The sequence below is a fragment of the Stigmatopora nigra genome, chromosome 13, assembly GCF_051989575.1.
Source record: "Stigmatopora nigra isolate UIUO_SnigA chromosome 13, RoL_Snig_1.1, whole genome shotgun sequence".
NCBI lineage: Eukaryota > Metazoa > Chordata > Actinopteri > Syngnathiformes > Syngnathidae > Stigmatopora > Stigmatopora nigra.
Window position 1 is genome coordinate 3,816,292 of NC_135520.1, and position 15,812 is coordinate 3,832,103.

General features: G+C 42.1%; 1 protein-coding gene across 2 annotated transcripts; it reads left to right on the forward strand.

The window, feature by feature from the left end:
* Positions 1-44: 44 nt before the first annotated feature.
* zfyve28 (zinc finger, FYVE domain containing 28) lies at positions 45-15,746 on the forward strand. 2 transcript variants are annotated; one of them, XM_077731722.1, is made up of 14 exons: positions 45-461; positions 5,553-5,693; positions 7,567-7,704; positions 7,832-8,034; positions 8,154-8,243; positions 8,811-8,900; positions 8,976-9,077; positions 9,707-11,218; positions 12,153-12,248; positions 12,816-12,979; positions 13,213-13,329; positions 13,624-13,725; positions 14,192-14,295; positions 14,371-15,746. In XM_077731722.1, the coding sequence occupies exons 1-14, from the start codon at positions 426-428 to the stop codon at positions 14,500-14,502; spliced, it is 3,027 nt and encodes a 1,008-aa protein (XP_077587848.1). In that variant the 5' UTR covers positions 45-425; the 3' UTR covers positions 14,503-15,746. The 2 variants fall into 2 exon arrangements, with proteins under 2 accessions (XP_077587848.1, XP_077587849.1); XM_077731723.1 differs by lacking the exon at positions 12,153-12,248.
* Positions 15,747-15,812: the final 66 nt, after the last annotated feature.

Consider the following 15,812-nt stretch of genomic DNA (forward strand, 5'->3'; position numbering starts at 1 on the left):
CTTGAATGCAACACTTCCTGTGAAAGTGGGAGGTGAATGTTGTCAACGTGACTGTCATCAAGTAACGTCGGACGTGCGTGGGGCGCCGCAGACGTCGGGTCAGTTCATTCGCTCCTTCTCGCTGCGTTCACGGAACTTCGGAAGTGGCATTCAGGACGGGGAGGAAGAATAGGCGTCCAACCCGGCAGGAGGATAACATGAAGAAACAAGTCATCGTCTCTGTCTACCCACGCCGTCTGCATTCAGGGCCATTTTGTAGCATTTAGGATAACTTGTCGCACGTTCTTTTATTTGCTTCTATTTATACCGTGTGGTAAGCCACCATCGCAAGCTAGCTAGCAGCCGAGCGGGGCTGTCAGGGCGCACAGGTACTACCGCAGAAGAAGACGAGCGCTCAGTGACAAAAGGAAGGTGGCGAGGTAACGATGAACCGCTTTCGAAAGTGGCTCTACAAGCCCAGGGTAAGTTCCGTGCGTTTTGCATGTCTTGTCATGCCTATGCCTGTGCTATTGTGGTTCGGATCGGATCGGATCCGTTCGGTTCGGCTCGTTTCGGATCGGATCTGTTAAGCCACAAGCATCACTTGTACCCCGCATCTGCTTATGTTAGCCGGCCGGCCGGTTGAGTGTTGACGTTGACGTATGCAGCCGGAGACCCCCACTCCGTTGTTTTTGTTGACCCCTTTTGTTCAAGCGCTGGGGAAAACATGTTTGTGTAAAGTGTAAACCCTCAAATCCTCTCATCAACCTTTTTAATTTCTAGCACTTATCAGTCCACGAATGCTTTTAAGACCTTAGAAAGCACCCCCCAGATGGGATCGTTTGGATTGATTTTTTAAAAAAGATTGATGAATAGTTTGATCATTTTTTTAAATAGAATCAGAGGTATAACATGAAAACAATATTTTTTTTACCAAACTTAAATTCCCCATTTGATGTATTTGTTATGTATTCACTTATATTGCATTTGTATTAAACTAGTGCAGACTAAGCAGACAAATTCAAAGCATTGTACGTAATGCCTGCAAATGAGTTGAATAAGGCTATGTTAAGGGTTAATTTACCATCATTTGTATGATTTAAAGTAAATCAGAACCAAGGTAGTTGAGTGGTGAACATGATGGACACACATTTGTTTCCATGTTTTTACTAAACACAAAACGTAAATGTCACCCTGCAAGAAAAAGTATTTTAACTGTTATTTTTAATAACTGGTAACAACTTTGCTGCTATTTTTGCATATTCTATTCAGTCAGTACATGAGTTTATACCCTGTTGTTGTTGTTGTTGTTGCCTGCAACCTGCAAGTAGAAGAAGTGAGGCCAGGCGAAGCAATTAGCGGGCGCTCTCTGTGGAGGAACGTCTGTTGGCACACAGTCGATGGAGGAGGGAACAGCAAACTGCTGAGCGGTGGCTTCATATTTAGCCCACTTTCTGTTGCTCTTTGTGCATGTCACGTTCTGCTTCACCGCCAGCCCTGCAGTAATTGATTTGGTGTCATTTGCCTGAATTTAGGGCAGTGACCCCTGTGCAAAGGTGATTTGAAGGCTTTTTTTTTTAATATTCATTGAGGATTCTGATGGGAATTGGAGCCCGCTGAGCTAGGTGGTGGGGAAACAATGATTGAAGAAGGGATGTGGCTGTGGGGGGGGGGGGGGGGGGGGGGGGGGGGATGTGAGATTTCAAGGTACAACACAGATGTGGCTTACTGCCAGGGAGGCTGCAGTCATTAGCTATCACACCGGTCGGTCATTGCCATTAATTACCGCAAAACCTAATGAAAGGCTTTTTTCTCTCGTTTAATTCTTCGATTAAATACAATTTCTAAAGGGAATCGATCAATCCAGCGATCATATTATGCCATCAAATAACTATGAACATTTGACATTCCTATATTATTCAGAATAATGCCTCCCTGTGGTGTTGTTAGACCAGAAGTCATGTTATTTGTGTGTAAGATGAAACTGAATTAACAGCTCATTGAATATGTAAGATGCGATTCATTCAAATGCCCATCCTTAGTTTCGATTAATATACTCAAAAACTGAAATTCACTTAATTTTTTTTATGGTGCTCTCACAATATCTACAGCTTTATATACACCAAAGTCTTTTTCAAAACATCACATGCCAAAACAATAAAACAATGCAGAATGCTACTAACGTTAGTTATTAAGGTTACTTAGTTTCTAGTATCAGCAACCCTGAGCCCATAGACTCCATAAAAAAATGGAGTATTTGTTTCAAACTTGTTTCTAACTCCAGGGCAGGCCCACATTATATCAGTTCAATGTCGAGATCTGCCTTAGCTGATAAAGTGAAACACTAGAGGCAGTTTGTCACATTTCTTATAACTCCCGGAAGCACCAAAAACACTTTGATCAACTGTATGATCTAGAAACAGAATTTTATATCTCAGGCCACACATGGCTTCGTGCAAATTTTTGATTGGAGCTTTTCATATGTGGAAAAGTCTTGCACCTGTCTTCTGCTAATTGGACTTGTGAAATCATGTCAAAAAATGGACCCTCTCCACTGCATCTGCAAGTTTGCCAAAACAGACACTTCTGAATTGCATAAGCAGATTATTGGTTGGATAATAGATGCGCACAGGGTGTCTTCATGTGCTGCCGTTCAGGAGTCAGGGGACGTGGGACACATACAGAGGTCACTGTCTATTTCATATGTCACATCGGGACAGGCTGTAAAGAAGAGGCGCAGATTAAGCCATCATTCCAGATGAGTGGATCAGTCTGAGTCAGCGGACTGAGATAAGTATGCTCGTCTGATGTGGATCCAAAATCTTCATCCTGCTGGTAAGAATAGAATTCAGCATGAGTGGTACTTTAGAACATTCTATAGTTAGACAAAGCAATTGTGAAGCACAAAGTAGCTGCGAGCCTATTGCTACATTCTGATAATGTAGTTCACTATTATGCCCGCTTTTGCTTTGTAATGTTCTGATTAATAAATGGCTTGGTGCGCCAATACCTAAAGTCTCGGCCCAAAACTGCATGGGAATTTTGGGTTGGGAGCTTCAAGGCAGCAAATAGAATTGAATAGAGAGTGTAGAAGTTACACCCTTAAGGGGGTGGGTGCAGTGTGCACACACGGCTGTGGCAGCAATGATATTCAAGTGTTTGATAGCTCTCATCTCATCAGCTGCATGCTTTAAATGGAAGTGAAGTGTAGAATCTCAAGACCTTGGAGAATGCAGAAATGACAAAAATGCGTCCGTGCAATGGCAGCCGCTGCCCTTTACTAACGTACAGATGGCAAGAAAGCAAGAAGTACAAGAATCCTTGTGCATTGTATTGTTTTGAAATGTGGTTTGCACTATTGTTGATTGTTTCATTGTTCTAGCATTCACCATTGGGACACAGGCGAATTTTTATGAAAGATTTAACTGTCTTCAAAAGTTAAATATGGAGTGTCCTGATTGGTTGCATGTCAAACCAGGAGAATTGCAATTGAGTCAGCCTCAGTGAAATTGTGGTTAAAAGACCTTCTGGCCAGTAATGATATGAATAGCCTATTTCTGTCATCCAATATACGGGAGTATACTACTTTCAGATCAGGATTTGCAATTCCCTGCTTTTTCCTTTGTTCATACTGTCATCAGGGGGATTGGGTCACTTGAACCATGAAGAATGAATACAGCCTGAATATGGAAGAGGAGAAGAATTTTTTGGAGGGCAAATGCCAAAATGTGTAGGCTGGAGGGCAATAGCTGCTGCGTCAGCTACTTGAATATGTTGACGTCATTCTAACCCACAAAGAATGACACTGGAAAAATAGAACAGAGTGAACGGGGGGGACCCTTCCATATAATTTAGCCTTTTTGTTTATTCTCTTTGACATGTGGCTGTTTATGCCAGATGTCGTAACTTTTAAGGAATCATTATTTCATGAACTTGTGACCCAAGTAAAGCAGCTTATGCATCTGTAAGTTTCAGTCTATAATAAACGTTGAGTGTCTCATGATAGTGTTGCAGGAATGTTAACACTTGTATGCGGAATGCAGCAAGAGGAGCACCATGGCATACTATATGCTTGAGGAAAAAAAAGGGAAAAATCATCTTTCAAATTATATTTTTCTGTTTCCTTGCTGGTCAATTTTACCTATGTGTCACAAAACCTCCTATTGTTTTCAAACATTAACTAAAACTTGCATACTTGGGACTTTACTGACAAATATAAACTATACATAACAGCCTCCAAACTGCTTTTTTGAAGAAAAAAAAAGTTTTATCCTATAAAGATCTTTTGAGCACCGTTTTAAAAAAGTGTCTTCTTACGCAATGATGCGACAAGCAGCCCCCCCCCCCCCACTGCAGCTTCTTATATCTCTGTATACCCTCCTTGCTGTTTCTTTCATTATTAATGAGCGTGAGTGAAGGAACAGCATTGAGTATCATATTCAGGGAGAATATCCACAAGGGAGGGGGGATCACACAACAGGAAGACCACTGCAAACTTAAGGGGCAAGGCACCACCTGTAAGAGTCTTCTCCATTACAGTAGTATGCTAATGTTCCATTTAATCTGATTAAAAAAAAACACTTTCATTTCACTGCATATAAAAAATACACACACTAACGTCTCTCCCAATCCACGCTGTCCTGCTGCCCTTTTAGCACCCGATTTCTCGCACTATCATTCTGTGTCTGATACGTGTCGGCATGCGGTGGCCGTTTTCAAATCCATTAACCTTTCGCTCTGTCTGAGCCCTCCTTCGATTCAGTGTCTGCGTGTGCATAGATTGTCCTTTGTTCTCAAGAATTGCTCTTTTATTCTTTTCAAGTACAAGCAAAGCTAAGATCCAGCCAGCTATTACCTTGTGTAATGTGTTGTCACTCAACCAATGCACAATTAACCTAAATGTGCTGTTGGTCCCAAGGCCTCCATTGCATGGTGGGAGATAATGACACAAATGCTCTACAAGGGTTCAGCTCACTAATTACGCCTACTCTTCTGGGACTTTTCATGTATTAAAGCTGTTAACTTGCCGAATGACAATGAATACTAAATATATCATTTCGGTCGACCCAAATAAACTGGAAATCAAATTCTGACGTTATCCTGAATTTGCATCTAATGTATAAAAACTATGGTGAGCTGTCGTCTGCCCTATAATATATGTTTTTAATATAACTCCTATACATCACATGCATTATTAGGATTAGATTGTGTGCACACAAAATGCATCATTTTACTTTAGCATTTAACCTACTTTGCTGTAGAACAAAGATACCCACCATATGTGTCTTTATCTGACACATTGGTTATTTATGTCACAAACTTTCTAACATGGCGAAAGCAGGCAAATGTTGATGAATGTAATTGGCAGTGAAGAGTTCTGGGAGGACTCACAAGATGTTATGTGTGATGGGATGTATGAGTAATATCATTATCCTAGTACTGTATAGTAGTGAATAGGAATCGGGTGCAAAATCATCACAATTTTAAATATGTAGAAAGACTACTAAAACCGAGCTATCATGTTTTGGCATTCTGATATTTTTGTCATAGTAGTGTGCTTTATTTCTTTGTAGAGGACGGACCCTCAGCTACTGGCCCAGTTCTACTATGCCGATGATGAGCTGAACCAGGTAGCCGCTGAGCTTGATAGCCTCGATGGCAGGAAGGACCCTCAAAGATGTACCCTTCTGGTCAACCAGTTTCGCTCCTGCCAGGTAAGCTGGAAGAACAAGGCGCAATATAGTATCTATCGTACAAATTATTCAACATTGCAAAATCCCTCTAAGGACTTTTGAGAACCGCAAAGGTTTATCAATGAATTAAATCAATAAAAACAACAATATGATTTCACACTCTCATAGATTCCTGGGCATATTTGTGCAGTATTACACACAAATTACCTGATCGGGTATTAGGATTTAGCAGGCAATGTGAAAATAGACACTAACCTTATCAACTTTGGTCTAAAACTTGGCGTGGTGGCCTTATCTAGGTCAAATTTCCACATGAAGCACGTTGAGCTGATAACGGGCGATAAGAAGTGTTTTGCAAACGATACAAGGGTCTTTGAAAACAAGGAAACACATTCAATTTTATGAGCTAACACACTACTTTAGGTCAGTATAACAGTGCCTTAGCTACAGGTCAGCTGAGATTTAAACCTGAATCTCGTAACTGAACTCTGTGAACGTAAAGTTAAATCTTTTTTTAAGAGTTTGCATTACAAGGGTGTCTTTCTATATTGTGTCCCTGTTGGTGTGTAATATATCTGGCATTGGTCACACATGGCAGAGATAATGGTTTGGGTAGTCTTTGTGTGGTCATGGCTGGAGAACAAGGCTGCACATGAGTAATGGATGCCATGCTGTATCATGCTAAGAGAGCTGCAGGTGGTCGGAAGATCATCATGTGGCCTGTTGTGCTCCAGCAGGCCCCCCCCCAGTTCCACTACACACTGGGGCAGTGCCTAATAAGGTCACCACTTGACCCCCTGCTGTTCTTTTCCCTTCTATTCCTGGAGTGATTTTTTTTCTTGCAAACATTTGGATGTCTATTTTATTTTAAATGGTCTTATAGAGGTTTTTTTTCTCTCTCTTCTCCTTGATTTGATCGTCTTGGGGTACCAGAAATCCCTTAACTTATGAATTATTCATATATTATTGTTATTAGAACCTAATATCTTCAATAGCTTAAGAAATCAGCAAGCTAACATAATTCAGGTCAGGAATACAGATTGATTATACTTGCAAATTCTTAAAGCTTGAGTTTACACACTTGGATAAGGTAAAGAAATCCAATCAATCGTCTATTAGGATTCAACAGCTGTTTCTGGCTACCATTAAAAAAAATTCAACTCTGTACGATGCACGGTTTAGACAAATATAGCGAGAGAATCTTAACACACACACACACACTCCAACACCCATAAATCAGGCTTTATAGGGATTCTAGAAGAAACTTTTAGCCAAAATATCCTTCAATTCTGGAACAACCTGATAGCATTAGAGCAACAGCTGTCTGTTTGGCAAACATTGGGACAGTCAAAAAAAAACAAGGGCCAACATAAGAATGTTAGAAAAAGATCTTTTGTCAAAAGAGGATTTGCAGCCTGTCCTTAAGATGGTTGTCAGCGACTTCCCCTGCTACTCAAAGCTTACAGACACTTCCAACAGCTCCAAGCCGTAAAGGAATCACTGGTCAAGCTTTTTGTCACAAAGCTTTTTAATCTTCCTCCTGTGGGTTTGCTCAGAAAGACGCAGTGCTGTGCCTGACAAGATTACGGTACACAGTGCCGCCACAGTTGAGTGAAAAGCTTATTGTAAGTCATTGTTACGGCTCTCGTACATGCCAGCGGCACATAAGCTTTTGATTAGCTCTCACCGTGTGACACAGCATTCTCACAGCTTGAATTATGGGCCTCATTTTAGTGTGTTTTTTTTTTTTTATTGAAGGACAGCAACCCTAATGGTCCAATACTCTCGTCAAAGTGCTTTCATTCACATCTTAATCGATGAAGGCTCCAAAGGCTATGTCATTGGTTCTTATGTTTTTTGTTCAACACGCCTTTGTCACTGTGTGTCTCTGCAGGACAATGTGCTGAATATCATCAATCAGATCATGGATGAATGTATTCCCTGTGACCGAGCCAACCGGGACTTCTGTGTCAAGTTCCCCGAGGAGATTCGTCATGACAACTTGGCAGGGCAGCTGTGGTTCGGAGCCGAGGTACGGTATTCCCTTGTCAAAAAACAAGCTGTCGTGAAGACTGTAAAATGCTGCTTATTTCTTTCCTAAAGTTTTCCAGGAGGAAATTTGTGAAATTGTCGTTAACGATCTTCCTGCGTCTGTGCAGTGCTTAGCCGCAGGCTCCATCATCATGAACAGGGAGATCGAGAGTATAGCGATGAGACCTTTGGCAAAGGACCTGACTCGCAGCCTGGAGGAAGTACGTAACATCACCCGAGACCAGGCCCTGCGAGACCTCAATTTCTACACAGACCGCATGAAGGACGCACTGCGACATTTCGACAGCCTTTTTGCTGAGTTTGAACTCAGGTAAATTAGGAGCACAGCCTCTTGGCAGTCGTAGTGCAAATAATAATTCACATTGGTCAACAACAAACCTTTGACTCAACACCAAATGTGTTGGCTTCATTCACTCTGTTGCATTGCAGCTACGTGTCAGCCATGGTGCCTGTCAAGTCTCCCAAAGAATACTATGTACAGCAGGAGGTGATTGTACTCTTCTGTGAGACGGTGGAAAGGTAATGTTTTTACCCCAAAACCAAAAGACAAGACAAATTACAGTGGTACTTAATCCTAGTCACAAATTTCTCTACTAATGAAATATTCAGGTTATGATAAGTGTCAATGGAGAAAAACCACACATTTAAACACGCTTTGACACCATAGTAACTGTACCTGTTCGATATATATGCTTATTAATTTGGCTCATAATTGACTTTTAGGCTTGGCCACAGTTGTGGAGGATTATATGTTCAACAGCAATTCTTATGTGACCACTGAGCAGTAATGTCATATTATGTAGTGTTATATATACTATATATTGTCAACATTTGTGCTTCCCTTAAGAGGATAGCTCCAATGGGTGCCTAACGTATGTAGAAGACACTATAATCCTATAGAAAGTATTATGCTGACATAGGTGGACATTTTTACCCCCAAAAATTTGGGGGAACAAGACATCTTGAAAGATAAAATGTATATATAATAATAGTCATCTGTACTCAGCCAGTGATTCATGCCACACATAGAAAAGAAGTGGTGTAGATCAAATTCTAATGATGTTTGTGCTTTCTTTTGTATCCTAGGGCACTCAAACTGGGCTACCTCACACAAGACATGATTGATGACTATGAGCCTGCGTTGATGTTTACAATTCCCAGACTAGCCATTGTATGGTAAGTGTTAGCCATCTACACCAGACTTCCAGCCGTGTTCCTCCTTCCAATCTTTGTTTTTGTGTCTATTTTTAGTGGCTTGGTCGTGTACTCAGAAGGACCTCTCGACCTTAACCGAAAAGCAGAGGACATGTCTGAGCTCTTCCGTCCTTTTCGTACCTTATTAAAGAAAATCAGGTATAGTTAACACTTTATGAGGCACTTGTATCTATCTCCATGGAAAGGTTGAAGGCACTAGGCCTAAGGGTCCAATTCATTGTGACAGGGAGAGATGGAAGTGGTACTCCTATCGGTACTCCTAATGGCTTTTGTCGAGTCAATGATGATGATGACAAAGCCTATGTCCGATTATTATTAAGTGATCGTTCATGCCAATCTATCCCAGGCTAAATGGTTTAGACGCCAGGCGCTGTCTATGGTGCTGAATTGTGAGCTTCACAGCCAGTTTAATTGAATTTGACATATCTGGCAGTTGTTAAATACTACGCATATTTTTTTTTTAAATCGACTTTTTACCTGGGGCTATAACGGGTAGATGAAAACAAAAACTTAATATTAGAAACAAAACAACAACAATTTACATCTAGCGTCCATAGATGCAGACATCACATTTTCGGTCATGTTGGCCACACGTGTATATTGTGGCCTATTTTATGAGCCCACAATATGTTGTCCACGGACAAAATGTGAACTGTGTTACCTAAAATAATCCCTTTCATTTCTAAAAGTTGAATGAAATTCACTGTGATTTTTTTGTTCTTGAGAATTAATGGGATCTTACAGCTAATTTATGACGCTTTTTCCAGAGACCTGCTTCAGACTCTGTCAGAGGAAGAGTTATTGATGCTGGAGAAGAACCTCTGTATCTCTCAGGAAGGCGAGTTGGAAACAGGCCACGAGGAGACTCCAATCAATGCACCAGCACACATTGAAGAGAATCAAGCCTCCCACAGCCGTAGTAATGTCACCTCCAAGGCGAACGGCGGTGACGAGGAGCAAAAGCATCTGTCTCTGTTTGTTTGCCCCAGCCACGAGGAGGAGTTGGCACAAGTGGAAAAAGGCTGGGAAGAGGTGGAATCCGAAAAAGGGGAGCAGACTGAAGACCTTGTCTGCGAAGAGGCAGAAGAGGCCGAACTTGCTTGTTCCATGCAGTATGACGAGGAAGAACTGGAACAGCTCAACATGATGGTCTACCGCGTAGGTGACGAGATGTCCACCTTGCTCTCGCCTCCGAGCCAGGGTCAGTCCCCGGCCCGTGTTTCCGTCAAAGGGGAGGCGGGAGGCGCCAGTGGTGCTTCCAGCAATGAGGCCTCACCGCTCAGGTTAATGAGGGGTAGAGGAAGGACTGGTATTTATTTAGAGGAGGAAGACAGAGTCTTCTTCATGGAAGATCTTGAACAAGTAGGTGATGGTGTTACCAGCAATTCGAGAGAACTCACTAACTGTGTTGCTTCACCTTCCAAAACCCCAAAGTCTGCTCATCTGTTGCAACGTAGCTCGGGTCTCCGGCCAGACGCAATTAGCAGCAACGGTTGGCTTCCCGAAGGACCTGCAGTGCAGCGCAGTAAGAACACACGTTGTCTCAATCCAATGCGCCCGCCATCGTGCACATCTGCTCCAGGCTCTGAACCGCTGCCTTACACCAATGGCTGGGAATTGGGTTTAGATGGCACGGTGAATGAAACGGCAGAAGTCATAGCCCACCGTATGGGTGGCATGAAACTTTCCGCCACCGTCATATTCAACCCGCGCTCGCCCAGCTTGACGGAGCTGGCTGTGGATAAGATGCTGTTGCCTCGCCCCTCTCCCTCTGAACTCGAACCCTGCGGCCCGCTGGTGGCCACCCACTGCTTGCTTAACTCTTGCGTGTGCTGCGGGAGTTGTGAAGACGGTCGTGAGGATGCCATTACCTCTGCCAGTACGGGGCTCGGTTTAGGCTTCGCTCTAAGAACAGAAAAACACTGTAAAACCGTGGCCCCCGGTGCCGTCATCCAGTCCTCCTCCGCTTGCCGAATGCCGCCGCGAGGAAGGAGAGAACTTTGCCAGCTGTCTCAGACGTCTTCCCGCTGCTTGAACCAGCCTTTGGAAGAGGGAGGGAGTTCTCAACTGTGTGAGGAGTGCCTGATGGGCGAGCCACAACCGGGGCATCCTTCTCAGGGGTGTGGAAACAATATAGGGGGTGAGAACTCTACATGCAACTACCAGGAGAGGATTGAAACGAGGCAACATGCAACTGGAGGTCCACTACGGGACAAGGACAGGCAAGGAATTAAGGAATCCAAGAGAGAAAGCAAAGAGGAGATCAGGAAGGCCTCCAGGTAAGTTTTCTCTTGCAATTCACCTCACAAATGTACTGTGCTAAGTGTTTGATTTCCTTGTATTTCAGCGCTCATAATGTTGCTTTACAGTAGATGTTGACAAATTAACAATGAACTATTTGTTGGTTATTTTCTGCTTTGCAGTAAGAAAGCAAACATTACTGGATTGCGGCTTATAAGCAAGAAATTCTAAAATTCAACGATTTTAAAGGCGTATACGCGGGGTAGTGGCTTATATGTGAGAAAATATGATATACATCATTTGGAACTCTACTCGGGGCTCCCCTCACGGCTTTATAAGCCTTGTGCGCAACTAGCATCCCCTGTGCTGAGTTAAAATATTACTACAAAAGCATACGTGTAAAAATTATACAAATATAGCCGCCTCTATTGGTATACAGGGAGCTCTCGGGTTACAATGTCTTTAACCTACAATGTTTCGACTTAATTACGCTCATCCCTGGTTCACCATTAAGTCAGGGCATGCAGAGTATCATAGTTCCCACGCCGGGAATATCTTTGCCTTTCTAATAAATATGAATTTGGTTGCATGCATATTTCATTGTTTAAATATGTATGTTAAGTACTGTTTTCTGGGGGCTGTCCCTAAATGCACTGCACATATAGGCACATAGAGTTGGTTTTGACTCCATTTTGTTGGCATTCACATCAGTCATGTTCCATTTGGCTAACATCATAACATACACATTCATTGATAGGCCTCATTTCAAAATTCCTTCCATTTAATATTATTAATTTGATTTATTTATTAGTTTTCCTCCAAACCAGTGGGCTTTTTACCATTGGTTTTCGAGGGTGGAAAGCCTGTGACTGCTATTTTTTTTTTTAAATTCCACAGTGTTTGTGCTTTTTAATTTTCTTTCCTAATGTTTCCTTATTTTCCCTCTCTCTTTTTTTGCACTGTTTTTTTTAGTCTTCACAACTCCCCCCTCAGCTCTATGTCAGGTAGTGACTGTGAGAGTGTGTCGGTCACTACCTGTAGTCTATCCAGCAGTGTTTACACTCCCAGGTAACTATCAGCAGCATCATATGGTAGTAGCACAGTAGTATTTAACTCATTGGATGCCATTGATAGTGATACAAACAAGACTTTCTCTAAAATGGAGCCCTTTTTTTACACAAGCCACACATACCGAAGGGCAATTTAGTGTCCAATCAGCCTACCATGCATTTTTTTTCGTATGTGGGAGGAAACCGGAGTACCCGGAGAAAACCCACGCCGGCCTAGGAGAACATGCAGCTTTAATATCTTTATGTAAATTAACTCTGGCTGTCATTGATAGCGATTTTGGGCAGCGATTGAACAATAGCTGTCAAAACTCCCCAAAATCTTATTGGATTGGACGCCAATACCTATCAATGGCACTGAAACTTGATCATCTTATACTAAACATTCATATATAAAATGGCTTTGAAGTCTATCACTATCATTGTTGCTGGTTTTTAGTTGTCTTTGCTGTCTTAAATCGCAACATCTTCACTCAATAAAATATGGATGAATGATGTGAATAATGTAGCGACAATTGAGGGAAATCAACGGCTTCTTTTGCTCTGTCTTTCTTTGCTTTTTCTGCAGCCCTGTCAGCAGCCTCACTACCAGCTCAGGCACGTCAGAGGACCTGGACCATGAGGAAATCCGACTAGCCATGCAAAATGCCAAGCGGGCTACCCGAAATAAGATTCGCTCACGCTTCCACAGTAGCAGTGACCTCATCCATCGTCTATTTGTTTGTATATCAGGTAGGTTCTTCTACATTTTTTTTCACTCAACATAAAAGGTGTTTACTACTACTACAATTGAGTTTTGTGCTCAATGACCCAACACTATACACACACACACACTCCACATAATACACAAACTACCCTGAACCAGTGACTAACCAGTAAGAGGCATCTAGCCTGATTTTTGAATATGCACATCTTCTACATGAACTACTCCTTATTATTTCATTTTTCCCCTTCGTGGCTCATAGGTGTTGCTGATCAGCTGCAAACTAACTATGCCAGTGACCTTCGCAGCATCCTCAAGACACTATTTGAAGTTATGGCAACCAAATGTGAACAGGGAGACAACGAAAAGTCAAAGACTGGTAAGCCTTGTTTGTCTTGTGTATATAAATAATAATTGAATGGCATCTTTCCTCTCGATAATTGGGCCAGAGAAGAGATACCATTTTATTAACTTGACTATGTAGGGAACCCAAAGGTCTCCAAACCTCAAGTCATTATGTACTTTTTAGTGAGAAATCCCCAAGACTGTTTGCCCCATTTAAACCAAAAATAGCCAGTTTCTTCTTAAATATTTGGTTTAAAATATTTAATGGAAATTGTGGTAATTCTTCACAGCTCAGATTTCGTTTGTTTTTCGCCGTTTTGTCTACCAGGTCCTGTTCTCCGAAGTGCAGTACTAGAGGACTGTGCTCTCTGTCAGGAGACCATTTCATCATCAGAATTGGCAGCCAAGGCTCGTGAGGGCCAGTTTGAAGGTCAGTATAACCACAAACACACTGAATGGAGTTGAAATGTCAGCTACTTGGCTTCAGATGCAGCTACTCTATTTTTTGTACATACACATAGATGTACATGTATACATATAGTTGGTCTTAACAATGTTGCAGTGTGACTATTCTGTCATTCTGTCAACATGTATTGGCTTACAATTCTGGTTGTGATTTGAAAACCAGAATTGTTGAAAACGAAAAAAAGGAGTGAGGGTTCCCTGATGCATTAGTGCAATAATTCATTTTTTTTGACATGGTAGCTATGTCAGAGCTTAGGTAGTTTAAATGAAACTTTTATTTTTTAAACCTGTCCGCTGCAATCGTAGCACAATACTTGATCAACAGAGCTAAAGACTATTAAGCACTAAGTTTGCAAGACATGGAGAACAAACATGAGGGTGAACATAAACCTAACAATTTGAACCATGTCACTCCTTATATTTTGTCCTAGATCCTCCTGACTGGGTTCCAGATGAAGTGTGCAGCTCCTGCATTGCCTGCAAAGCTCCATTCACCGTCATCCGACGGAAGCATCACTGTCGGAGCTGTGGAAAGGTACCCCCATCCTTCTTTCTCTATGGAGCACACTTCTCTGGAAATCCCTTTTTAATGCCTACTCTCCCCTCTCAGATCTTCTGCTCTCGCTGCTCCTCCCACTCGGCTCCTTTACCCCGATACGGGCAGGTGAAACCCGTTCGGGTGTGCACGCACTGCTACATGTTTCACGTCACGCCTTTCTACAGCGACAAGGCCAATATTTGAAGCGCACGCCGTCAAAAAACTCACGCAAAGATGCCGACGGTCTACGTAGCCACGACGAGGTGGGGCAGAAAGCGAGGGCGGGTCTGGTCGGAAGAAGGTGGAAAAAGGCTCGGAAGGTTTGAGCCTGGCCGGTCGGTACGCGCACGGTTGTTGACACGTTTTCGTGGAGAAGGCAATCAGGACTTTGAAAAGCGGCTTTTGCGCAGCACAACACGAAAACAGGCCACCTCACGAGTTTTCTTGCTTTTTTGCGTCCATTTGAAATGGACTTCCTATTCTTCAGCGAGCTTCCTACATTTGTGCCAGAGCTCCCATGGGACTCGGATTAGTCAAAGAATGTAAGTCATGAAAAGTATGTAAATAAGGATCATTCCGGTCAGAACCAATACTGCAATGTTTGCTATTGCCGTTCTCACTCTGATTGACACAATATTGATAGCAGTGAATGTTCATTTTCGACTACACCGACACAAAAGTTGGCCTTTTTTCTTTCTTTCTTGGTGCTTCTCTGCTCATTCAAAGGATTAAAGGGATCTCATAATAGTTATTATCATGTGGTTGTGAAGGCCATCTAGTGGTGGAAGCCTTCTTCTTCTTCTTCTGGTCCGCTCACTGCTTTTTGTCCTTTTTCACTCTCATGCAATATTAGGACTACCACGACCAAACATTTCCTATTTCAAATAGTCTCAAGCTATTCGATAGAATTGCATCATGCACAATTTGCTTATTAATTTAGATAAAGACACCTTTCAGGTACGGAACACTGGAAGAGACATTGGTACGAAATGTCCTGCGCTTAATTAACTCATCGGTCGCCGGTGATGGTGATGGACGTCCAATCCATTTTTGGAGGCTCTTCCATACTGATGATACCAATTGGGATGTGAAAGTGGACATTGTCATTTTTTGCTGTAACTCAAAGCAGCTTCTCAGGCATTTCATTATCAGGAATACGCACTTGTAATTGTTGGCTTTTATTGGCCCGATTATACAATCTCACCTCGGAAGAGTTTTGATTTTTCTTTTATAAAGAACAAAAACGGCAAATGGAGTTAGAGCAATTTTATTTATATACACAGGGAATCATGCAGTAATTTTAAGGTGGAGTACAGTATTCTTTTATTTCAGAGCCTGGTCTTATTTTGTAAAATGACACGACATTTTCCTTGATGGAAGCTGTGTACTTGGAAAAGATATTTGATTTCAAATGAAATGTGGATTGAAATAAATGGCTTTTTTGGGCACTGGTGGTTCACTTCAGTCTTGTGCTCATAGCATGTGATTAACTCAATAACTCCTTATAAAAGATG

Excerpts from the sequence above, each read along its gene's own strand:
- zfyve28 (XM_077731722.1), top strand. The coding sequence starts at position 426 with ATGAACCGCTTTCGAAAGTGGCTCTACAAGCCCAGG. Across the intron at positions 13,726-14,191 it reads TCGTGAGGGCCAGTTTGAAG|ATCCTCCTGACTGGGTTCCA; the intron begins GTCAGTATAACC and ends ATTTTGTCCTAG. Across the intron at positions 14,296-14,370 it reads ACTGTCGGAGCTGTGGAAAG|ATCTTCTGCTCTCGCTGCTC; the intron begins GTACCCCCATCC and ends CTCCCCTCTCAG.